Source organism: Agelaius phoeniceus, chromosome 24, assembly GCF_051311805.1.
Source record: "Agelaius phoeniceus isolate bAgePho1 chromosome 24, bAgePho1.hap1, whole genome shotgun sequence".
In the NCBI taxonomy this organism is placed as follows: domain Eukaryota; kingdom Metazoa; phylum Chordata; class Aves; order Passeriformes; family Icteridae; genus Agelaius; species Agelaius phoeniceus.
In genome coordinates this window covers 7,896,170-7,919,856 of record NC_135288.1, presented here as the reverse complement: position 1 = coordinate 7,919,856, position 23,687 = coordinate 7,896,170, and the positions used below count along the sequence as shown (strand labels likewise).

At 57.3% G+C, this 23,687-nt stretch overlaps 1 protein-coding gene across 4 annotated transcripts; it reads right to left on the bottom strand.

Moving 5' to 3' along the window:
• Positions 1 to 249: 249 nt before the first annotated feature.
• Positions 250 to 23,593, bottom strand: KLHL17 (kelch like family member 17). Of its 4 annotated transcripts, XM_077190224.1 has the most exons (12): positions 23,333 to 23,593; positions 14,281 to 14,534; positions 13,474 to 13,595; positions 12,844 to 13,065; positions 11,274 to 11,390; positions 10,653 to 10,866; positions 8,901 to 9,045; positions 7,703 to 7,870; positions 6,947 to 7,035; positions 5,390 to 5,463; positions 4,283 to 4,464; positions 250 to 3,454 (listed from the first exon to the last, which is right to left on the bottom strand). In XM_077190224.1, exons 2-12 carry the CDS (start codon positions 14,489 to 14,491, stop codon positions 3,226 to 3,228), a joined length of 1,773 nt encoding a protein of 590 aa, XP_077046339.1. In that variant the 5' UTR covers positions 14,492 to 14,534; positions 23,333 to 23,593; the 3' UTR covers positions 250 to 3,225. The 4 variants fall into 4 exon arrangements, with proteins under 4 accessions (XP_077046339.1, XP_077046340.1, XP_077046341.1 ...); XM_077190225.1 differs by lacking the exon at positions 23,333 to 23,593 and having other exon boundaries at positions 14,281 to 15,743; XM_077190226.1 differs by lacking the exon at positions 23,333 to 23,593 and having other exon boundaries at positions 14,327 to 14,453.
• Between the last annotated feature and the right edge of the window lie 94 nt (positions 23,594 to 23,687).

Here is a 23,687-nt window from a genome sequence, read left to right as displayed (position 1 = left end):
AGCTGTGAGGAGAGAACTGCTGACACTTTATATGAAGTCCAGGGTTGCCCAACATCCTCTGGGGAAGAACCTTTCCCCGATCCCCATCCCAAACCCTCCCCTGACACCGCCTGAACCTGCCTTGGATGCTCAAGCAGAGGCAGAGCTCTGCACCCTCTGCCTGGGGAGCCCTGCCCTGGCTGGGGAGGAGGGAGCAGCCCCAGGAGCCAGGGAAGGGACAGTGAAGGACGCACGAGGCAGGAGCCGCTCTCCAAGAAAATGTCTTTATTGTACACGTTGGCTTCTATTGCTTGTATCCCCTCCCCAGCCCCGTGTAGTGCAAAAAATTCAGAGAAAACAGAGTTCCACATAAATAAAGTCGCATAAAGTTACAGAGAAATCAAAGTGACGACGCTTGGACATGGATCTGGACCAGGTGTGCCCAGCAGGGAGGCCAAGGGAGCCTCTGCCCCCAAACCAGGGCAGGGGCTCCAGCCTGGCCCTGCTGGGGAAGACCCCAGAGCCCGGAGCCCCCGGCCTGGGGACGCTCCTCCGCTGGGAATCCAGACAAGGAACATCTTGGGCGAGACAGCACGGCCTGAAACTGGCAGGGAAGCCACACAGAGCTGTTCTCCTCCCCTCAGACAGCACAGACGGACAGACAGACACAGACAGGCGTCCCCTCCGAGCTCTCCTCCTCCTCCTCCTCCTCGGCAGGGGACGAGCAGCACCAGGAGCAATCCCACCCTGGCACGTCCCAGGGCAGGGGCTGACACCTCGTGTCCACACAGTGTGGGTCGGGGGGCTGGGGACCCCCAGGAGATGCTGGGGGGTTCTTTTGCCCTTTCCTGCATAGTTTGGGCAGCACAGACAGGAGGCTCCCTCCTCGTGGCGCAGGCTCAGTGGGTATTGCTCAGGAGCCAGCCAGGGGACACAGGAGCCACTCTGCCCTTGTCCCTGCTCCTCAGGAAGCAGGAGAGCACCACACAGGATTTGCAGTGGCACCAAAATTCCGCTGCATTTCCCGCTTCCCTCAGGATTTGCAGTGGCACCGAAATTCTGCTGCATTTCCCACTTCCCTCAGGATTTGCAGTGACACCGAAATTCTGCTGCATTTCCCACTTCCCTCAGGATTTGCAGTGACACCGAAATTCTGCTGCATTTCCCACTTCCCTCAGGATTTGCAGTGGCACCGAAATTCTGCTGCATTTCCCACTTCCCTCAGGTTCTGCTCCCAAGGCACAGCTCCCTCCCCACTCTGGAGCAGAGGCTCTGAGCCACTGCCCCATCTCGCTCCTTGTTTGAATCCAGCCCTGTTTCCCTCTCTGCAGCTCCTGCACTGCAGATCCTGGCCAGGCTCCCCTCTCCCTTCACTCCTGACCCCTCCTGAGCTCCTCAGCACCTCGGGCCCAGCACCAGCCCCTTCCACCTCTCCGTGGGGCTTTTGGGCTGATCCTCCTGCAAAGGGGGCCCTGGAGCCAGGGACACCTGCATGAGAGCCCAGCAGGAGAGGGAAATCCCTTTGTTGGTTGCAGGAGCAGGATGGAAAGGGCTGAGAGCTCACTTGGGTGGAGGCACGTGCACCAAACAGAGCAGATTTCACTGGTTTCATCAGGTTTTGAACAAAGCAGATTGCTCTGACCTTGCTGGGAGACACCTGCAGAGCCTGGGCACTCACAGGGGGCTCTGCAGGACAGGGAAATAGGGAACTGCTGAGCTGTGACAGGGAGAAGGGGACAAAAAGAGCATTTGGAGCCTGTTCCAAAAGCCAAAAAGGCCTCCCCAGCCTGAGAAGCTCAGACTGTCCTTGGGGAGAGGCTGGAGAGGGAGGCAGCCCTGGTTTGCAGAAGCTGCTGGGAATTCCAGGTGTACAACGTGAGGCACTGTGAGTGGGCTTGGGAAACCTGCAGGCTCCTGTCCAGGGGAAACCAGACTGCCAAGAAAAGGATCTGAAGCTGGGGAGTCCCTGTCTCGTTTTAAACTCCTCTTTCAGAAGAGTTTAAGGAGCAGAAATCTCTCGCTACTTGAAAATTCAGGCCCACAGGTACCACAGGAGTGAAATCTGAGCTCTGTGAGTGAGAACTGGGCAGTAGGGGGGGAAAAAAGGAGGAAGGAATGAGTTCCAAACAGTTGGACCATATTTCCAATGCTACATTTGAACATTTGAACACATTGAGGTACCAGTGGTTGAGTCGTTCCTCTGTGGTGTGGGGAGCACCTGAGCTGTGCCTCAGCTCACGGCTCACACCCAGAGCACACCCTGAAAACACCACAGCACGGGGGCCCTGGCTCTAGGACAGGCCTCACAGTGCTAATTTATCCAAGCTTTAGCTCATTAGAGTGGTTGTTTAATTGCCAGGGAGTCGCTAATGGGGAAGGGTCCCTCCCGTGCTGCTTTTGGCCTCTCACACGTGCACACACCCCACCCATCCAGAGAGAGCTTCCAGGGCACAGGAATCACCTCCTCAACAAATGGAAAAAGGAACTGCATCCCTTCTGCTGCCTGGAGAGCAGAGGGGATGGGGAATATCAGGGCAGTGTAAAAAAGAAAGGGATATGGAGTCATATTAGCATTCAAATAAAAAAATTAATACCCAAAAAAGTAATGCCAGGCAATCGTCCTCGTTCGGAAGGCTGGACCGTTCTTCTTGCAAGAACTGATTCCTTTCCACAAGCCCAGAGTCTGCTGTGCAGAGAGGGGAACAGCAAACAGGCCAGGCCATTCCCAGAGAGTGCCAGTCCCGGCGCCTGGGCCGGCAGCGATGGCAGCGGCGCCACCAAGGCCCCTGCAGCCACCAGCCTGGCCAGAGCCGCGCTCAGCTGGGCCCAGAGGGACCCTCCCCACCTGCAGGGCTGGGCCTGGGCTGGGCCTCTTCTCTTGCTGTGGTTAAGGCATCAGAGAGACGCCCTCGGAGCAGGGCACACACCTCGGGCTGGGCTTGGCTGCGGTGACATTCCGAGTGGGGTCACACATTGTCCCCTGGGCCCCGCAGGGCTGGCAGCGCCCGGTGGCACGGCTGGAGCACGGCAGTCCCAGAAGCAGCAATGGTTCGGGCTCCCCTTGCCCAGAGGGGTTTTGGGGGCGCTGGACGAGCCTGGCCCCTCCGCTGGCCCTCCAGAGGGGAGGCCCTGCTGGAAGCACATCTGGCGGCCCTGCGGCTGCGCCCAGAGCGGGCAGAGCCCCGCGGCGCGGCCGGGCTGGCTCAGGTGCCGTCCCCAGGGGCCGAGGCACGGCCGGGCTCGGTGTCAAAGGCTCGTGGAGGACACGGAGAGCGTGGGCGAGGAGGGCGGCGGGAAGTTGAGGAGCTCCAGCACGGCCACCCCCACGCTGCTGCGGCGGGTGAACATGCACGAGGCGGCCACCCACTTGTTGGTGCGGGGGTTGTACTTCTCGATGGAGTTCAGGCTGGAGCTGCCGTCGTTGCCGCCCACGGCGTAGAGCCACCCGTCCATGGCCACCAGGTCGTGGGTGCTCCTGCACGGGGAGAGCACAGGGGTGAGCTGGGAGGGGTTGGGGGCAGCTCAGCACGGCAGGGACCTGCCCAGAGCTGTGGCACCCCACAAACAGCCCGGGGAAATGAAGTGCTGGGCACCAACAGGCAGAGAACAGCACAGAGCCACAGATCCCCCCTTCACTCTGACCCTCTCACCCCAACCTCACCAAACACCAAACCCCATCAAATGCAAAACCCCATCAAATACCAAACCCCATCAAATGCAAAACCCCATCAAATGCAAAACCCCATCAAATACCAAACCCCATCAAATACCAAACCCCATCAAACACCAAACCCCATCACACACCAAACCCTCTGAGTTCCCCCTTCACTCTGACCCTCTCACCCCAACCTCACCAAATACCAAACCCCATCAAATGCAAAACCCCATCAAATACCAAACCCCATCAAATACCAGACCCCATCAGATACCAAACCCCATCAGATACCAAACCCCATCAGATACCAAACCCCATCAAACACCAAACCCCATCAACTACCAAACCCTCTGAGCCCAAAATTCTCGGCCTTGCAAGCCTTAATTCCTCCCACAGCCCAGCAGCATCTCGGTGGGCTCAGCCAGCTCAAGCCCTGGTTCTTTATGGCCACACAAAGTGCTGAGGGTAAATCCCTGTACACAACATCCCTGCTGTGCCCTGCTGGCTCTCCCTCCAATCCCTGTGAGCACGGCAGGAGCGTGCTGAGCCAGCCACAAAGCCCCAAACCCCGTGGTGTGCCTGTTTTGTGGCACAGCAAGGCCAGATCCCCGCTCCTGAGGCTCCAGAGGGGCAGAGCCCCTTGCTTACCTGCGGATGTTCATGGGGGCCACGCTCTCCCAGGTGTTGGATTTGGGGTTGTAGCGCTCCACAGAGTTAAGGCAGCTGGTGCCATCATTGCCACCAGCCACGTAGAGCATCCCCTCGAGCACGGCCACGCCCGCGCTGCTCCTGCGGCTCAGCATGTTGGCAATGGGGCTCCAGGTGTTCACCTGGGCACAGGGACCCCATCAGCCACCCCACACACCCCTGCCAGCTCAGCATGTTGGCAATGGGGCTCCAGGTGTTCACCTGGGCACAGGGACCCCATCAGCCACCCCACACACCCCTGCCAGCTCAGCATGTTGGCAATGGGGCTCCAGGTGTTCACCTGGGCACAGGGACCCCATCAGCCACCCCACACACCCCTGCCAGCTCAGCATGTTGGCAATGGGGCTCCAGGTGTTCACCTGGGCACAGGGACCCCATCAGCCACCCCACAGGGCGTTTCCCACACACCCCTGACAGGTCAGTCCTGCTCTGGCCATGCAGCCCCTGCCATGAAAAGCCTTCTGGGGGGATCACTTTGTTCCTCCCCGCTGTCCCATGGCTGGCAGGAGGAATTAGAGAGCACAGAGAGCAGTTGGCTCAGAGAGCACAGCAGCAGCAGCTGGCAGGAGCCATCCCAGGGGCACAGAGATGCCCGTGCCAGGCCACCAGTTGTGCCCCAGCTGAATGCCAGCCCAGCCCCGGGGGTTGAGCTGTATCTCTTTCCAATCTGAGTGAGTGCAGCTGGGGCTTTGCAGCTCAGGAAAAGCCTCCAGGACCTGCTCTTTGATCTCTCTGCAGTGACCGACCCTGCTGGAGCAGAGCTGTGTCCCCAGCCTGCCACCAGCTGGGAGCTGGGAGCAGCTCAGGGCACAGACAGGATCCCTGCTGCCCTCAGAACCACGGGCAGTGGGGCCAGGGGCTGTTCTGGTGGCCAAACCTCACAGGGAGCTCTCACAGAGCAGCTTTGGGTCACTGTGCTCGGGATTGCACCCTGGATGCAGCGGCCCTGCTGATCCCCCTTCATCCCCCAGCCATGCATGGTGGCTTGGGGCCTTCCTGAAGAGGGGAGAAGCACGAGAGTCACCCCAATCTCCCTCCCACACGTACCTGGGGCTCGTACTTCTCCACCGTGGCCAGGTGGGACGAGCTGTCATAGCCCCCCACTGCATAGAGGTTTCCTTCTGCAAAGACAGAGGCACAGGCATGAGCTGAGGACACCTCCCTGTCCCACCACAGCCACTCACGAGGTCACAGGTGCCACTGTGCTGAGTCACCTGTGTGCCAGGTCACTTCTGTGGGGCCAGTCCTGCTCTGGCCACACAGATCCTGCCCTGAAAACCCTTTGGTGGGAACCTCCCTGTGCTGCTCTTTGGGAGTTTTGTGCTGTTTTAGGCTCTTTCTGCTTTGCATGAACAGATGTGTGACATTCACATTGGGCTGTGGGTCCAAATACCTCCGCTGTTACAGAGCACAGGGAGAAATAAGAATGGTTGTGGCACTGTGTGAGAGTTCTCCAGTGCTGAAAAAGGCTTTGGCAGTGAGCTGGTCTCCTCCTCAGCCCATGGCCAAGGATTTCTGTTTGTCCTGGAAGGAGTGATTGGAAAGGCCTTAGGAAATGGCACGTGAGCCATGGAGCAAATTTTTATATGAAGACTTGCAAGCCACGAAAGTCTAAGTAGAGTGATAGTGAATTTATCACAGGGTGAAAAAATAGATTTTTGGGGTTTTTAGAATGGGGGTTCAGGGGGCAAGATGGAGCACTCTTTTAATACTAAAAACTACCTGTACAATATTTACAATTATTTCCCAATACCTATCACCTACGTTAGACAGTGAGCTTCAACTCTAAACCAGTCTAAAAATGCCAGCACCACCCAGAAGATGGAGGCCAAGAAGAAGAAGAAGGAGAAAGGCTGGACAGGCCCAGATCCCTCCATCCCCTGGCAGCCCCTTGCTCCAAACTAGAAAGGAACAATTTATGGATCCCTGCAGGAGCTGCCTCCAGAGCGTGCTGAATCCCAGGTGTCAGGGAGGAGGGCAGAGCAGGGAGCACACCAATATTATTGTAGTAAAAATTATTGTAATTTTTATAAAAGATATTGTGAATTGGTTGGACATGCCCAGATCCCTCCATCTTGCCCCCCCCTGAATCCCCATTCTAAAACCTCCAAAATTAGGGAAGTTACATTTCGATAACTAGCAGGGACTAAGTTATAAGAATTAAAAATACATTTTAACACATTATTAAAATAAAAGGAGAAGAGAATTTACTTTCTTTTAAAGCTTGATGAAGTTCTTTTATATCATGGTGAGAAAGACTTTCAAATCGTGGATTTACATGATTACAATGATATCTTACAGGTAATGCAAAGAGTTGTTTCCTTGAATTTAAATATTTTTTAAAATTTTGATTAATATCAGACTAATTAGGTAATCATAATGGAGGGCCAACCTTTAATTTAGATTGCTTTTTACTTTTTTCCTCAGTACTGTTGTGTCTGAATTAGAGGAGCAGGTAGCATTGCTATTAGCTGTTGTGGGAGTTTTGCTGAGTTTCAAGCTCTTGGCAGAGGCGTTGCAGAGGGGGCAGGAGCTGGAGCAGAGCAGCACCAGGAGCCCTCGGGAGCCTGCCCAGGACCCCCCCAGCCCCCTGGCAGCACCCACCTAGCGTGGCCACGCGCACGTAGCGCCTGCGGGTGCTCATGGCAGCGATGGACGTCCAGGTGCCCGTCAGGGGGTCGTACCTCTCCGCACTGCAGGGACACAGCGACACGGGTGGGACACGGGAAAAGCTCAGGGCAGAGCTCTGGGATCAGGGGAGCGCCCAGGGACTGGGGGCAGACGGGGGAGATGGAGGGGAGCTGACACAGGCTGGGTTCTGTTGGGGCAGAGGGTGACAAAGTGGGGTCTTCCCCACGGGGAGAAGGAGGTGTCTCGCAGACATCTTTGCATTGAAAATCCTTTCCTTAAGATTTTTTCCTCCCGAGAAGCTGAGAGGCCTCAGGAACAAAATGCAAACAACGGTTATCTGCTGCTGTGGGATGCAACAGGTGGGCCTGGGATTGGTCCCATGTGGTTGTTTCTAATTAATGGCCAATCACAGCCCAGCTGGCTTGGACAGAGAGTTATCATCTCTGTTATCATTCTTTTCTTTCCTATTCTATCCTTAGCCAGCCTTCTGAGATGAAACCTTTCCTTCTATTCTTTAGAATAGTTTTAATGTAATATATATCATAAAATAATAAATCAAGCCTTCTGAACCATGGAGTCAGATCCTCGTCTCTTCCCTCACCCTCAGACCCCTGTGAGCAGCGTCACAGAGCTGAGCTGTAAAACATCTGCTCAAGGGTCAGGAGCAGGGTTCCCAGCTCCAAGGGAGTGCGTGCAGGGGCAGGGAGGATGGAGCAAGGCAATCCCTACCTGTTGAGGCACGAGGCCCCATCGTACCCCCCGGCAGCGTAGAGGAGCCCGTGCAGGGCTGCCACCCCCAGGCAGCTCCTCCTGGTGCCCATGGACACCTCGGGCTGCCAGGAGTTGGTGACAGGGTCGTAGGACTCCACTGTGGCCAGGTCAGAGGTCCCATCGTAGCTGCAGAAGGGGAGAAGAGGCTGCTCAGAGAAGCTGTGCCTGCCCCTGGATCCCTGGAAGGGCCCAAGCTGGGTGGGGTTTGGAGAAAGCTGGGATGGTGGAAGGTGTGATGGGGGGGATGAGATGAGCTTTAAATTCCAACCCAAACCAGTCTGGCATTCTGAGGGAAATGGGCACTTCAGGAGGGGGCATTGCCTATGAGGAATGCCCATGGGGCAGGTCACTTCTGTGGGGTCAGCCCTGCTCCTGCCATGAAAACCCTTTTGGGGAGACCTCCCTTCTTTCCTCCCCTCTCTCCCACAGTTCCCAGGAGGAATCTCAGCTGCCTGCCTCAGAGAGCCCAGCACGAGCTGGAGGAGCCATCCCAGTGTCACAGACATCTTTTATGGAAAATCCTTCCCTTAGGATTTTTCCTCCTGAGAAGCTGAGAGGCCTCAGGAACAAAATGCAAACAATGGTTATCTGCTGCTGTGGGATGCAACAGGTGGAGCTGGGATTGGGCTCATGTGGTTGTTTCTAATTAATGGCAAATCACAGCCCAGCTGGCTTGGACAGAGAGTCTGAGGCAGCTGCCTTTGTATCATTCTTTTTCTATTCTTAGCCAGCCTTCTGATGAAATCCTTTCTTCTATTTTTAGTATAGTTTTAATATAACATATATATAATAAAATAATAAATCAGCTTTCTGAACCATGGAGTCAGATCCTCGTGTGTTCCCTCATCCTCAGACCTCTGCGAACACCATCACATCCCAGGGGCACAGAGACCCTTGTGAGCAGGGAAGGGGCTTTTCCATGGCCACCCCATAGATCCTGGATCACTCTGCCCATCCGTGCCGCCCTCCCTGTGCCCCCTTACCCTCCCACGGCGTAGAGCTTGTTCCCGATGGCTGCGATGCCATTGGGAGGCCAGCAGCAGCTGGCAGGAGCCATCCCAGGGGCACAGTGAGCAGGGAAGGGGCTTTTCCACGGCCACCCCAGAGATCCTGGATCACTCTGCCCATCTCTGCCCCCCTCCCTGTGCCCCCTTACCCTCCCACGGCGTAGAGCTTGTTCCCGATGGCGGCGACGCCGACGCGGGCGCGGCGCGTGGACATGGAGGCCACCATGTGCCAGCGGTCCGTGCGTGTGTCGTAGGCCTCGCAGTCCCCGTGGATGGCAAACAGGCTCCCTCCACCTGCTCGGGGAGGGCCAGGGTTGGAGTTCAGGACATCCCTCTTGTCGGGGGCTCTCGCTGCTCAGAGCGACCCCGAGGAAAGTTGGGAGGTCTCTTTTCGCAGCCTGGCGGTCAAAGAAGGAGGCAGAGCTCTTCATTTCTCAGCCTCAAGGTTGTTTATTGCATCTGATCTCTAAAAATCTTTCTCCTTTCTCCACTCAGCAAGACAGTCGGAGGCACTGTGCCTGCCCCAGGGGCGGTGTTATGTCTTTATACTAAAAACTACCTGTACAATATTTACAATTACTTTCCAATACCCATCACCCATGTTAGACACTGAGCTTCTACTCTAAACCAATCCAAAAGTGCCACCATCACAGCAGAACATGGAGGCCAAGAAGAAGGACAAAGGCTGGACACACCCAGATCCCTCCCTCTTGCCCCCCCTGAATCCCCATTCTAAAAACTCCAAAATCTGCTTCTTCACCCTGTGATAAATTAGCTATCATTCTACTTAATTTGTCGTCCCTCTGGGTGTCCTGAGCAGCCAAGACCCCTGCCAGGGGGCTCAGAGACCCAGAAACACCTGTGGTTTTGATTATGAGCCATGGAGCAAGTTACCAACCTTAGATGAAGATCAGCAAGCCACAACAGTTTAAGTAGAATGATAGCGAAGTTATCACAGGGTGAAAAAGTAAATTTTGGGGTTTTTAGAATGGGGGTTCAGGGGGCAAGATGGAGGGATCTGGGCGTGTCCTGCCTTTCTCCTTCTTCTTCTTGGCCTCCATCTTCTGCTGTGATGGTGGCACTTTTGGATTGGTTTAGAGTAGGAGCTCACTGTCTAACACAGGTGATAGGTATTGGGAAGTAACTGTAAATATTGTACAGGTAGTTTTTAGTATAAAAAGACAACATGGCCCAGGGGCAGGCAGAGTGCCTCGGACTGTCCTGCTGAGCAGACCTTGGTTGGACAGGAGAAAGAATTTTATAGATAAGATACAATAAACAACCTTGAGACCAAGAAATGAAGAGCCCTGACTCTTTCTTCAACCGCCAGGCTGCGAGAAGAGACTTTCTGACACATCTTGGGGCCACTCTGAGCAGCTAGAGACCCGAGAGCTGGGGGGAGCAAACACAGCCCAAAGCCACCGGGATGGGGCAGGGATGTGGGGCAGGGATTGGGGCAGGGATTGGCGCAGGGATGGGCACGGCAGGCCCTCACCCACAGCGAAGAGCACGGTGCTGGCGCCCTCGCAGCGGGCAGGGATTGGGGCAGGGATTTGGGCAGGGATGGGTGCAGCAGGCCCTCACCCACAGCAAAGAGCACAGTGCTGGCGCCCTCGCAGCGGGCAGGGGATGTGGGGCAGGGATTGGGGCAGGGATTGGGGCAGGGATTGGCACAGGGATTGGCGCAGGGATGGGCACGGCAGGCCCTCACCCACAGCGAAGAGCACGGTGCTGGCGCCCTCGCAGCGGGCAGGGATTGGGGCAGGGATTGGGGCAGGGATGTGGGGCAGGGATGTGGGGCAGGGATTGGGGCAGGGATGTGGGGCAGGGATGTGGGGCAGGGATGTGGGGCAGGGATTGGCACAGGGATTGGCACAGGGATGGGCGCAGCAGGCCCTCACCCACAGCGAAGAGCACGGTGCTGGCGCCCTCGCAGCGGCGCGGCCGCGTGCGGCTGTTGCCCAGCACCCCTCTCTGCTCGGGCATCAGGTGGTACTTGAGCGCCTCGATCAGCAGGTCCTTGCACTCCGAGTGGTGCCGCACCAGCAGCTCCGTGTCCACGTGGCTCATCAGGAAATCCCGGCTCAGCAGGGGCAGCCGCACGCACTTCATCAGCTGGGGGGGACACAGAGCAGGGCATGGGCCAGGGGCACTGAGAGGGGACAGCCTGAGATCAGGGAGAAACTCCTGGGGCTGCCCCATCCCTGGAACTGTTAAAGGACAGCTTGGAGCAGCCTGGGACAGTGGAAGGTGTCCCTGCCCAGGGCAGGGGGTGGAATGAGATGGGATTTCAGGTCCCTTCCAGGCTGGACTGGAAGTGGTAGGACAGGGACCTGCTGCTCCTGCCCCGTCCTGCAGCTTCCTCCAGCCCAGACACTCGGAGATGGTGGGCACAACCAGCCCCCTTCTCAGCACTCTCCCCTTTTCCCAGCACTCTCCCCTTTTCCAGCCCACTCTCAGCCCATTTCCAGCCCACTCTCAGCCCATTTCCAGCCCCTCTGAGCCCTTCCCAGCATGCTCACCCTGGGCACGTGCTGTCTCCTGCTGTCCACGTCGTGTTTGACCCAGCTGAGCACAGCCCTGTACACCTCCTCCTCCGAGGGCACGTTGAGGCTGTCGCTGGAGATGAGGTCCAGCACCTGCAGGCAGGGTGGGGAGGGCAGTGCTGCTTGGGGTGGAGGCATCCCCAGCTCCCAGCACAGTGAACAGCAGTGCCAGAGGCACAGCTCTGCCTCCTGGACGTGCTGGGGGCTCCAAACAGCAACTGGGTGCAGGTGCAGCTTTGTGGGGACATCTCTGACCATCCTCCCTGGCTCTTCCCTTCCCCTCACTGTGGCTGAGGCTGCTGCAATGCCTGACAATTCTCCCTGATGTCGCTGGCAGGGGCAGCAGGGAGATGACTCTGCTGGCATTTGTCCCTTCCATATCTCCTGGGACAGACCCAGCAGCCCTGGCTGCTCCCAGAACTGTCCCTTCATCTGCCAAGGGCTGCAGAGCTGCAGCAGGGGAGATGTGACCCTCCCTCATTGGCACCTGCCCCGGGGATGGGTGAGGGGAGGTGTCTGGTCCTGATCCACACAGAGCAAGGACCGGGAATTGCTCCTGCCCAGGGAGATGAGCCAGGGCCACACTGGCACCACAGGATGAGCAGCAAGAAACATCAGCTGAGCTGATTGAAACATCCCAGGCACGAGCCCAGGGCAGCCAGCACCCACTCCCTGCTCCCAGAGCCAGGGCAGTGTGCTGAGATCACCTGGCAAGCACCGGTGACCAAAAGGACCCCTGTCCTCCCCTCCTGTCCCTATTTCCCATGGGATTCAGCCTACTGGCAGAGCTCTTCCCACAGCCTGAACAGAGTGGGGCCAAAGCCCAGAACCTGGGCTGCAGCTCCTCTGCCAAACCCCATCCCCTCAGTGCACACCCCTCAGGCTTTATCCTGACACACAGAGCAGGGCAAGCTTTGCTGCACCCTGAGCTGCACACTGCACTGGGCCTCTGGCACAAACGTGTTTTATGGAAAAGCCTTTCCTTAGGATTTTCCCTCCTGAGAAGCTGAGAGGCCTCAGGAACAAAATGCAAACAATGGTTATTGGCTGCTGTGGAATGCAACAGGTGCATCTGGGATTGGGCTCATGTGGTTGTTTCTATTCAATGGCCAATCACAGCCCAGCTATCCAGACTGCCTCAGTCACTCACAAGCCTTTGTTATAATTTCTTTTTCTATTCTGAGCTAGCCTTCTGATGAAATCCTTTCTTCTATTCTCTTAGTATAGTTTTAATATAATATATATTATAAAATAAAAATCAAGCCTTCTGAACGAGGTGGGTTCACTCAATAACAGCTGCTGTAAGGTGCTCGCTTGGCTTTGGGGATGGCAAACTTAAATTCATTTTGCTTGTTTTTCTTGCTAGACCATGATGCAAAAGGCACAGGGGTTGATCTTTGCTGTTTATAGCTTAGTTTTCATTATTATTTCATCTTTCCCTTACAGTTCGCAGTCTCCATCGCGCCAATGGTGTCTTTTCATGGAATCAACATTCTCGTCTCTCCCCTCATCCTGGGACCCCTGTGAGCACCACCACAGGCCTCACCTGCTTTAGGGGCAGCAGCATGAACTCCTCTGTCTTGGACACCTCCACGAAGTGCTGCAGGACGTACTTGTGGGCAGACTTGAGCAGGTCGCTGCAGGAGTGGGTGTCAGCAAAGCCCCGGATGCCCAGGCAGTTGGAGGGGTCCAGCTGGCTGAGCAGGAACTTGCAGCAAGCATCCCTCACACCATTGAGCTGAAGCAGGCTGGCAGCAGGGAGAAGGGTCTGGCAGAGTGGAAAAGAATGGGGCAAAAGGGAGTTCCCAGGGCAAGGAAATGAATTTCACCCTCGTCCCACTGCAAGGCACGAGCAGAGCAGGTTTAGTGAGCACCTCCAGGCACAGAAAGGACAGAGCACTCCTGGTTTCTAAGGTGAAGAACAGCTGGGAAGGACACCTGTAACACCCCCAGGGCCAGGAGAATGGCAGGTGCTCAGGAACAGGGCTGGGAACTGCACAGAGCTTCGAGGAGCCACCTCTGGGAAGGGAAGCAGCTCAGCTCCCTGAGCACTGCCAGCCCCAGCTGCCACCACAGGCACAGCTGGCACTGCTGAGCAGGAGACAGGAGTCCCCAGGAGGCACATGTGGAACAGAAGAGCTTTGTGGAGAAGGGGGATGTGGGGAACAGCTCCTACCTGCACATTCCCCTCTCCCACCACGATCTCAGCCGTGTAGGCGTACTGCACCAGCTGCTCCAGAGCCTGCGGGTCGATGTCGTGCAGTGTCACGTGCGTCTGGCGGCTCTCACTCATCTCATCTGGGCCAAAGGACACCCAAAATGAACAAAAACCCCCCAGCAGGGCTGTTCCCCGACAGGAGGATGCGTGGAACCAGCTGCATCCACCTCTGCACCCCAGCCCGGGGAGGGTTTCTGTCCAGCTCTGGGGAATGGGGACCAGGACTGGAGGGGGACACCAGGATCCTGGGCAGGGAGGGACACCAGGATCCTGGGCAGGGGGCTGAGGGCAAAAGGAATCAGGGAAGGGAGTAGGATTTAACCATGCATGGAATGAGCTGCATCCACCTCCACACCGCAGCCCAGGGAGGTTTTCTGCCCAGCTCAAGGGAATGGGGGTCAGGACAGGAGAAAGGGCACCAGGATCCCTGTGCAGGGAGCTGTGGGCAAAGGGAATCGGGGAAGGGAGGGAAATGGAGGATTAAAGCATGCATGGAACAAGTGGTTTGTTTCTGGAAGGTTTCCTGCCCAGCTCTAGGGACTGGGGACCAGGCCTGCAGGACAGGAGACAGGATCCTGTACAGGAGGGGGACACCAGGATCCTGCACACGGGCAAAGGGACTCAGGGAAGGCAGTGAAATGAGGAACATTCCTGTTCTTGCTCACAGAAGTGACACAGGAAAGGGCAGGGCAGTGAGAACAGGGAGGGGATGTGGAGAGGGGAGAGCTGCCAGCCTGTCCCTGGGGAAGAGAGGACTCTACTTGCTTGTGAACATGGCGTGGAAGTAGGGGCTGCACGACGCCAGCACCACCTTGTGGGCCTTGATCTCCTTGGTGGCCACGTGCAGGACGATGTCGCAGAGCAGCCCCCGCTGCCTCATGCGGTTCATGCACACGAAGGCGTCGTGGTAGTGGCGTTTGGAGTTGTGGGAGATGCTGTGCCCGTCGCGGTTCAGCAGCTGCACCGCCCCCTCCATGGCTGCGGCGGGCACCGAGGGCGGCAGCGCCCTCCCGCCGCCTCTGCCAAAGGGGCAAACAAAGGGTTAACATGGGCAGGGGAGCTGCAGGACGCACAGGGGAAACGGGGGGGTTGTCAAAGGGGCTTCAAAGGAGTCACCTTGGGCAGGGAAAGAGGCTGGATGGGGCTACAGCCAAGGTGGATCCAAGGTGGAACAAAGGCGGATCCAAGGTGGACACAAGACAGACCCAAAGTGGATCCAAGATGGACCCAAGGTGGATCCAAAATGGACCCAAAATGGACCCAAGATGGATCCAAGGTGGATCCAAAATGGACCCAAAATGGATCCAAGGTGGATCCAAAATGGACCCAAAATGGACCCAAGATGGACCCAAGGTGGATCCAAAATGGACCCAAGATGGACCCAAGATGGATCCAAGATGAGCCCAAAATGGATCCAAGGTGGATCCAAGATGGACACAAGATGGACCCAAGGTGGACCCAAGGTGGACCCAAGACAGACCCAGGATGGATCCAAAATGGACCCAAGATGGACCCAAGATGGACCCAAGACAGACCCAAGATAGATCCAAAATGGACCCAAGGTGGATCCAAGATGGATCCAAGATGCACCCAAGATGGACCCAACAAGGATCCAAGACGGACCCAAGGTGGATCCAAGGTGGACCCAAGATGGACAGTGTGTCACGAGTTTTCACACTTTTATAAGTTTTGGTCCATTTCCATATTGGGGTTCATTGTCCAATTCCAGCTCCATGTTCTGCAGTCCCACCCTCCCAGTTTGCTCTCCTCAATTCCCTGTTTGCACTTTTTGGGCCTTGAGCTGCAGCTCCAGGGATTCTGGGGCTGGATTGTTCTGTGTGCCTGAGCTGTGAGGAGAACTGCTGACACTTTATATGGAGCTCAGAGTTACAAACCAATGCAGTACAGAATGTGGAAAACATGAAAGCTGAATTTAAGGCATCAATCCAGGCTTTAGCCCTGGGTGATCCCTGTGGGAGCCACCACAGCTCAAGCAGCGTGTGCTGACAGCAACCCTGACAGCTCCGACCAGGCCCTGCTGGGGAAATGTCATCTGCTTCAAACAAAGAGGGGAAATTCAGGTTCAATATGGGGAAGGAATTCTTCCCTGTGAGGGTGGGGAGGCCCTGCAATGGATTTCCCAGAGAAGCTGTGGCTGCCCCTGCATCCCAGGCCGGGCTGGACAGAGCTCAGAGCCCCCTGGGATAGTGAAAGGTGTCCCTGCCCATGGAACCTGGGCACACTGCCTTCCAACCCAAACCACTCAGTGCTTCTAGGAAAACACAGCCCTGCCTGATCAAGGAACATTTATTCACGCAGAGATTTCCTCCCCCTGCTGCTGCTTGCATCCAGAAGGCCTTTGGCTGCCTCTGTGCCAGAGCTGGGGGGGCGAGCAGGGGATGACTGAGCAGCAGGAGGAAGGAGGGGGAGGCAGCAGCAGGGAAAAAACAGCTTGAACCCATCCCGAGGCTGCCAGCTGCCCCCGCATCCCTGCGGCGAGAGGATCCCCTCGGCCCCCGCTCCTGCACACCTCCACCATCACCCTGCTGAGCCTAAAAATAGCAAAGCAGCATCCTGAGCCTGCTCAGCCACGGCTGCAGCCTGCTCCTGCCTTTTTATGGAGCAGTTGTAGCACGCACAGAGTCTGGGGGAGGATGAAAAGATGAATAAACACGTTTCCTGCGTGGGGACAGGAGCCTGCAATGCCCTTTGCTGCTGGCATCACCCGGGTGCCACGAGGTCCCTGCTGCCCCTGGCACAGGCAGGGCCTGCTGGTGCCCTCAGCAGGGACAGCAGGGTGGCACCGTGCCCTGGGCACCAGGGAAGAGCCCAGGAGGGTGGTCCTGTGCTCCCACATCCCATTCTGGGAAGCTGCAGCATCCCTGGGACACCCCATCTCCTCATTCCCATCTGCTGGCTGAGATGCCCACAGAAAACAGAGTTTTTGTTATTTACATCCCTGCCTGGGCTCCAGAGGGGCGGGCACAGAGCACAAAACACCTGTGGTTTTGATTATGACCCATGGAGCAAGTTACCAACCTTAGATGAAGATCAGCAGGCCACAACAGTTTAAGTAGAATGATAGTGAATTTATCACAGGGTGAAAACCTAAATTTTGGGGTTTTTAGAATGGCAGTTCAGGGGGGCAAGATGGAGGGAACTGGGCGTGTCCAGCCTTTGTCCTTCTTCTTCTTGGCCTCCATCTTCTGCTGTGAGGGTGGCACTTTTGGATTGGTTTAGAGTAGGAGCTCAGTGTCTGACATAGGGGATAGGTATTGGAAAGTAATTGTAAACATTGTACAGGTAGTTTTTAGTATAAAGACATAACCCTGCCCTGAGGACAGGCAGTTTTTTACATTGGTCTAGAGTAGAAGCTCACTGTCTAACATGGGTGATAGGTATTGGGAAGTTATTGTAAATATTGTACAGATAGTTTTTAGTATAAAGACATAACACTGCCCTGGGGCAGGCACAGTGCCTGGAACTGTCCTGCTGGAAGGACCTCGGCTGGGCAGGAGAAAAATGTTTTATAGATAAGAAACAATGAACAACCTTGAGAATGAGAACTGAAGAGCTCCAACTCGTTCTTCAAGCGCTCAGGGTGGGAAAAGAAACTTTTAACAATTCTCGGGGTGATTCTGACAAGCTAGAGAGCCTGAGACTGCTCCCTGTGCCCTGTGCCACCTCGCTGGCAGCACTAACCACCCCTGGTTTCCCTGGTAAAACCCCATTCCCAGGAAATGAGGCTCTGTGGGGTGTCACTAACGGGGAACACCACGGGAGCTGGAGCAGCAGGGTCAGGGCTGCACGGGGGGAAGGCAGCACCAACCCCTTCTGTGGGCAGCAGCAGCACTGCACGTGTCCCCACGGGCTGGGACGGATGTGCTGCCTCCCCTGGAATAACTCTGAGCTTGTGGCACAAAAAAAACCCACAAAAAAAAAACAAAAAAAAAGGAGGCGTTTGTTTGGCTCCTCTGCGCCAGAGCATGGCCGTGCATAACAGCTCTGTTAATTAATGCAAATGATCCCTGCCCAAAGGGAGGCCTGTTCTCTGCACACAAAAACACCATATTTTGCTGGGAGTGAAAAGAAGTGTGCTGAGCAATAAACAGAGCATCCTCCAGGGAGAGGTCCCGAGGCTGCCCTTTCCCCAGGAAGGCCCTGCAGAATGGCTTTTTGTTGGCAGCCTGGAGGGGGTTCTGTGTCTGGCAGCGGGGCCGGGAGGCAGCAGGGCCACATCCTGTGCAGCTGCTGCCATGGCGGGCGCGGGGATCAGGGCACAGCCCCTGCCCTCGGGCCTGACGTGCAGCCGGGCCCCGATCCAGCCCCTCCGTGTGCCCCCCATCCCTTTGTGCCTCATCCCTGCTGGAAACTCGGCTGCTTGTGCACAGCTCCCAAACAAGGGCTGCCTCTGGGGAAGGCCGAAGCCCTCGGTGGCGCTCAGGGCCCTCGGTGGCGCTCAGGGCCTTCGGTGGCACTCGGGGCCCTTGGTGGCACTCGGGGCCCTCGGTGGCCCTCAGCTGGAGCCCAGCATGGCACAAACAACTCTGCAGGGTGGCACCGTGGGGCCTCCAGGGCTGGAGCCAGGGCAGGGCCCTCCAAAATGGCACAGCCAAAGCCCCCTGGGATGGAGCAGAAGCTTGGATCCCTGGGGAGGGAGAGGAGCACAGTGCAGCAGCATTTTTTCATCAATAGTCAGGTGCCAGGGCTGTTTGCACAGCTACAGCAGATCTGCACTGCCCTCACCCCTCAAGCTGGGATATCCTAAATTATTCCTTCTTCCAGAGGGAAATAAAAATAATTTCTATTTTCCAATTATGAAAATAATTTCTATTTTCCAATTATAAAAATAACTTCTATTTTCCAATTATAAAAATAATTTCTATTTTCCAATTATAAAAATAATTTCTATTTTGCAATTATAAAAATAATTTCTATTTTGCAATTTATGACAAAATAAATGTATTATTTTGTGATAAATTTATTACAAAATAATAAATTGTTTATTACAAAGTAAATTCATGACAAAATTGCATTGCCACCTTTCCTGCTCCCTTCCCCACAATCAGCCCAAGCAGAGGGGATGGGAACCATTCAGCTGTGCCTGCCCAGGAGCCAGATGCAAAGCAGGCACTAAATGCAGGCAGCTGTCCCCACCAGGATGTGTCACACCAGCGCCACTGACACAGAGAACACAACGCTCTGGGGCCAGTCCTTCCTCAGCCTGCACCCAGGGAGCTGCCACGGGCACTGCCAGCATCAGCAGCCCCAGCTCGTGTGAGCTGAGCCTGGGAGAGGCAGGGCTGGCAGGGAGCAAAGCGGGGAGCTGCTCTTGCAGCAGGGGATGCTCTGAGCTGCAGATCCTCAGCACTCCCCAGGGCAGAGTTTGGCACCTGTGCAGAGGCCAGGGCTGAGGTTTTGGATGGAGAACGGCAGCAAGGGAGCTGTCCCTCCTGGAACCAGCCCTGCCCTCGGGAGGGAGCAGGAACTGGGGAGCTGGCAGCGCCAGGGAAGATGGAAGCCCTCGGTGGGGACACGAGAACACACAGATGGGGTGGGCAGCAGGGACAAGGAGCACAGCCCGGCCCTAGAAACCCCTCCAAACGCCCTCTCCTCCATCCCCTGCTGCTCCTGCAGCTCCCTGGCACGGCTGTGCTGCCTCAAGGCAGGGCAGGGCAGCTCAGACAGCGCTGAGTCTGCAGGACTGAGAGTCCCCAGCTCCCAGGAGGGCTGGGGCTTTTTTATTTATTTATTTCTTTTTTTTTTTTTTTAATGAATTAGGCATAACTGACACACACTGAATCCTCCTGTCTAGACATCTGCAGAGAAGTGACAAGCTGCCAGGGAGGATGTGGAGCCTCAGCAAGGGGGTGGGGAGGACAGGGAAAAGCTGCACTCAGCTGCCAGCTCCAGGCACAGAGGCACTGCTGGCTCCAGGCAAGAAGGGCTCTCAGCACACTGACCTGGGCCTGGTGCAATCACCACTCTCTCCTAATTAGAGCCTGGCTCCTCGTTGTTCCCTGGGGAGTTTTGCTGGGAAGCTCCAAGCTGCTCTCAGTCACCCCAAAAAGTGACAGGAGGGAGCAGGAGGCAGAGGCTCGATGCCCTGGGACATTCTCATGTCTCAGGGGGACGAAGGGCATCCTCACCATCCTCATCTCAGTGCCCACAGCCTTGTCCTCACCTCCCCCAGGCTGCAGCTCTTCCTTCAGCCACCTCCAAACTCAGCTTTTGTCTCGCAGCTCCAAGCAAGGCTCCATGCTTGAGGGATTCTGAGGCATCTGCGCCAATATTTGGGTCATTTTCAAGTAATTGGTGGTGAGGGTCAGGACTGGAGGAGGTTTGGGACTGCTGAACTGCCGGGTTAGGGAGGAACAAGGCATGGAAATGGATTCCTGCCAGAAGGTGCAGGTCCCCAGCTGCACTGGGTTAGACTGTAGCTCCCAGAGTCCTGCACAAAGCACACCAAAAGCTGAGCAGAGGGAGCCCTGTGGCTCTGAGAGGAGCTGGAAATGTGGGTCATGTCCTGATTCCCCTGCCCAGCGTCCCCAGCAGCAGAGCAGCCCGTGTCTCATGCCCTGCTGGGTCATGGCACAGGCAGTGCCAACCTGGGCACTGCACAGAGCCCTGCCCAGGCAGCAGGGCCAGGCCCAGCTCGTGTGCACTGGGACACGATCTCTGCTCCCAGCTCGATTTTCAGACAGGTGAACACGAGGGCAGAGTGCTCAGGGAGCCTGAGCTGGGCACAGCCACACTCCTGGCTCCCAGACCTGCCCTGGATCTCCCTCTCTGCAGCATCCTCGCTCCCTGCAGGGACTGTGCCCTCTGCTGTGACACTGGGCCAGCTCAGAGCGGGCCCCAGCACTGCCCAGCACTGCCCTGCTGTCACAGGACAGGGGGGAATTTGGGCAGGCTCAGCAGGAGACACCACTTGGCTGCTAAGGGGAAGGATAACTCTGTGGCATGAGGCAGCAGCAGCAGGGAAAGCAGCAAAAAGCCCTCGGATCTGCTGGCTGCAAACAGGCAGGGAGATCTTCTACAGAATGAAATAATTCTGAATTTTACAGACATGAAATAATTCTGCTGCCTCTCCAAGCCAGGAGGTCAGCAGTGGGCACTGCTGGCTCAGCCCTCTCACACCACGGGCAGGGATGGTTCCCAAAGCCTTCCCCTGCCAACACAGACCAGCCCAGCTCTGCACCTCCTGCTCTGAACGAGCTCCGAGCTTCTCTAGAGCACTGGGAAAGTCTTTCCAAGCCAGGAAACAAAAGGATTCCCTCCCATCTCCAGCACAGGCCACATCCCCAAACACTGAGCTGTGTGACACCATGGCCTTGAGCTCACTGGCACAACTGCCAAGGCCAGCAGGTCCCAGACCTTGGGAACTGCAGCTGGAGGAGCTCAGATTCCTGTCCCTGAGGAGCCACATCCTTCAGGGATGGTTTGCAGCAGCCCAGGCAGAGCAGATGGAGCCTCTCAGGCCTCCCAAGCCCAGCCTGCCCAGGCTGTGCCCAGATCCAGGAGGCAGCACTGGGACTTCAGTGGGGCTGCTCGAGCTCTGGAGCTGCTGCTCCTGAAATGGAGCAAAGAATGGGCCCAGAGCAGCTCCCCAGCAGATCTGCACATGGCTGTTCTTGAAATGCAGCAGAGCAGGGGCCCAGAGCAGCTCCCCAGCAGGTCTGCACATGGCTGTTCTTGAAATGCAGCAAAGAATGGGCCCAGAGCAGCTCCCCAGCAGGTCTGCACATGGCTGTTCCTGAAATGCAGCAAAGAATGGGCCCAGAGCAGCTCCCCAGCAGGTCTGCAGCCCTCTCTGATTTCCAGGCCGTCTCCAGAGAGCCAGGCTGGCACAAGGGAGCAGGGCAGATGGTCACTGTCTGTGCTGGCAGAACAAAGCCCTCCCAGTGCCACCCCCAGCGAGCTGCCCTGGGCTGGCAGCAGGCACAGGGGCCACCCCAGCCCCCCGAGATGCTCGGGAGCTGCTCCCCTTGGATGCTGGGCTCCCAAGCCAAGAGAGCAGGTGCCTGATCCGCCTGCCAGCTCCTGGTGTGCTCTGAATTAGCTGCTCTCTGCTGTGATTCATTAATCACTCAGTGCTCAGGAAGGAAACTCAGATCTCTACACCCAACATCTCCCCGGGTCTTACTCACTGCTCTGCTGAATAAAGGATTTCCAGCAGATGTTCACGGGCCGGGGAAAAACTCGGGGTGCAGAGGGAAGGGGCTTGCTTTGGCTGAAAACCAAAAGGTTTTCATCCCTGAGGGGTCAGTGAGCCCCAAAACACCAAACCTGTAACAAACCAGCACCAGTGAGCCCCAAAACACCAAACCTGTAACAAACCAGCACCAGTGAACCCCAGAACACCAAACCTGTAACAAACCAGCACCAGTGAACCTCAAAACACCAAACCTGTAACAAACCAGCACCAGTGAACCCCAAAACACCAAACCTGTAATGAAACCAGCACCAGTGAACCCCAGAACACCAAACCTGTAATGAAACCAGCACCAGTGAACCTCAAAACACCAAACCTGTAACGAAACCAGCACCAGTGAACCCCAAAACACCAAACCTGTAACGAAACCAGCACCAAACACTAAAGGCACCCAGAAACATCCACGTGCTGCTGAATCACCCCAGAATCAACTCCAGCAATGCAGAGCCCCCCGGAATAATGCTGTGGGACAGCAGGAAGCCACAGCAGAGCTGGCACCCTGCACAGAGAGCCACCAAAGCAAGGCCACAGCTCCTGCGGGCTGGCACGGCACAGGGACAGCGCAGGGACAGCGCAGGGACAGCCACCCTGTCCTTCCTTGCTGAGTGCAGGGCTCTGCTCCCCGGAGAGGGAGGTTTTGGTTTTGCTCAGGCAGCAGAACCAGCCCAGCTGCCAGCCTGGCCTGAGCTGCCGGGACCAGCTCCAGCTCCAGCTCCAGCAGCGATGCTGAGGCTCAAGGAGAGCCCTCTGCCCTGGCAGCCACTGCAGAGGCCACCAAAAAGCTGCGTCCCACAAGTTTCCAGGAAGGAAAACGCCTCTCCCCGTGCCCTTCAGCTGCCAGCGCCGAGCCCCCAGGGCAGGGGACACGGCTGGGCCAGCCCCGGAGCTGCGGCTTTTCCCATTTCAGTGGGATCCGGCAGCACTCGGCAGAGGACAGGGGAGGAGGGCACCGGGATGCCGCCGGCCCCGGGGCTGATGCCGCGGCGCAGGGAGAGCGGCCACACGGGCTGGGGAGGGCATCGGCCGCTCCAAACCCCTGCAGGTATTTGGGAACCACAGCAATTGTGCCAAAGCCTTGGGAAGCGGCGCCGCTGCTCCCCCCGGCCGTGCGGCGGGGTACCCCGAGAGCAAACTTGCTCTCCGCGGAGGGATGCACGGGGGCAGCGCCGGCAGTGATGGAGCGGCGGCTCCTGCGGGGGTCCCCTCAGCATCCCCGGGGACCCCTCCGGTGTGTCCCGTCCCGTTACCGCTCTGGTGTGCCCCATCCGCGGTGTGCCCCATCATTCCCGGTGACCCCTCCGGTGTGCCCCATCCCGTTACCCCTCCGGTGTGCCCCATCCGCGGTGTGCCCCCATCCCGTTACCCCTCCGGTGTGCCCCACCATTCCCGGTGACCCCTCCGGTGTGCCCCATCCCCGGTAACCCCTCCGGTGTGCCCCATCCCGTTACCCCTCCGCTCCCGCTCCTCCCACGGCCCGGCCCTGCGGGAAGAGGGACAGCGGGAGAGAGAGAGAGAGGAGGAAGAAGAGGGAGAGGAAGAGGCAGACGGAGAGGAAGAGAAGCGGAGGCGCGGGCGGCAGGGCCGTGCCCCGGCGGTACTCACGGCTCCGGGGCGGCCACGGCCCAAGCCGGGGGATGCTGCGGGTCCCGCTACACCCGCAGCGGCCCCGCGCCGGGGATTCGGGGCGGGCCGGGGGCGGGCAGGTGCGGCGGCGGCCCCGGGGCTGCGGCTTCCTCCGTCACCCGGAATAACCCCGCGGCGGCCCGGCCCCGCACGTGTGCCCGTGCGCGGGCCCAGCGCTCCGAACCGAGCGGCACCGGCCCCGCTGCGGGCCCGGCACCGGCACCGGCACCGGGGGCGGGGCCAGCGGGCGGGGGCGGGGCTAAACGGGGAATGAGGCGGGGCGATGAGGAGAGGCCACGCCCCCGCTGCCGAGCGCCGCACAAAGGGTGGGGGG

Excerpts from the sequence above, each read along its gene's own strand:
- KLHL17 (XM_077190224.1), bottom strand. The coding sequence starts at position 14,491 with ATGGAGGGGGCGGTGCAGCTGCTGAACCGCGACGGGCACAGCATCTCC. Across the intron at positions 13,596-14,280 it reads CTTCCACGCCATGTTCACAA|ATGAGATGAGTGAGAGCCGC; the intron begins GCAAGTAGAGTC and ends CCTTTGGCCCAG. Across the intron at positions 11,391-12,843 it reads TGCTGCTGCCCCTAAAGCAG|GTGCTGGACCTCATCTCCAG; the intron begins GTGAGGCCTGTG and ends CCCTGCCTGCAG.